At 40.3% G+C, this 1,198-nt stretch overlaps 1 protein-coding gene across 1 annotated transcript in view; it reads left to right on the forward strand.

Annotated features, from left to right (window-relative positions):
• The first annotated feature begins 329 nt into the window (after window positions 1-329).
• Window positions 330-1,198, forward strand: part of frmd4a (FERM domain containing 4A) — an 84,392-nt gene continuing 83,523 nt past the window's right edge. The window contains exon 1 of the mRNA XM_016515119.1: window positions 330-753. Within this exon, the coding sequence (XP_016370605.1) occupies window positions 613-753 (141 nt within the window). The 5' untranslated portion in view covers window positions 330-612. The remainder of the gene's footprint in view (window positions 754-1,198) is intronic.

Here is a 1,198-nt window from a genome sequence, read left to right on the forward strand (position 1 = left end):
CAACTGTTTATGGAAAAACGAGTTTTGAACTCCCATGAGTAGCGCTGTCTGCTGCTCTGCCACACTGGGAAAGCTGAGACACACATATCGAGTATCTCTTCAGTCGCCCGGGGCCGATGAACCCGAGCAGGATCCGTCCTGCGGGGAGGGACAACTGTCCTTCACTCTGCCCTAGATGGGCATCTCAGAGCATAATGCTAGCGTAAAACCCCTCGATGCCCTCTGGGACTGTTGCTTTAAAACAAACAAGTAGGGGAGAGGGAGAGAGAAGGAGGGAGAGAACAACAGAGAGGGACCAATAGTTCTCTATTTGTGGGAATGTTTGTGTTGGGCGAACCAAGAGCTGTTATTCTGGGAATTTGTCCTGCAGTGGAGGGAGAGAGACCAGTGAGACCGAATTCATTTGGAAGACGAGATCTGAGTCACACAGAAGTCACAGTCTCAGTCTCCCATGGGGCATTTCTGAGGATTAAAGGAAGAAGGGATGAGAAAATGAAAGAGGAGAACGCAGAAAGGAGAGCAGCATTACCTGGGGACGTTTTCTCCCACACACACCTGTGCTGAGAGGGGATTATTGGAACACACACCTGTGTACCTGTGTGCTTGTCAGTCATGGAGGCGATGCTTCTGAGTCTGGGAGAGAGTATGTGTGTGAGGCACAGTGCATTGTGGGATGTGACCTCGGCCGCCCTCAGAAGATTGAGGCACACACATATCAGAGCTCCTGACATCCTGGTCCGAGCCGTCTACCAGGTATGAACAGGATTGGTCACTTTGAGTCATTTTCAACAATCCATAGATGACCACCTCCTTAAAAATTTCTAGAGTGAGGAATTATATAATCTATCTATCTATCTATCATCTTTAATTATTTACTTACATTTAATATTTGTATTAAAATACAAATATAATATATATAATAGATAGAAACAATATATAACAGATAAAATAATGAGATATAAAATATTGTATTAAAATAAATAAGACTAGATGCATTGTATTTTTTAAAATATAAACAATAAATATTGATTTATCAATTTAAATACAATCTTTTTTTTTTATATATACATTTTTTTTGTTTTTATATAAAACATATTATATCCAATATCACTATTACGGTATTTTTGCTCATACTTGAATACTTTTACATGTTGTCTCACATTGACTGTTTCTCCAGACATGACTGGTACCTTACTTA

This window comes from Sinocyclocheilus rhinocerous, unplaced genomic scaffold, assembly GCF_001515625.1.
Source record: "Sinocyclocheilus rhinocerous isolate Xijiao unplaced genomic scaffold, SAMN03320098_v1.1 scaffold717, whole genome shotgun sequence".
NCBI classification, from domain to species: Eukaryota; Metazoa; Chordata; class Actinopteri; order Cypriniformes; family Cyprinidae; genus Sinocyclocheilus; species Sinocyclocheilus rhinocerous.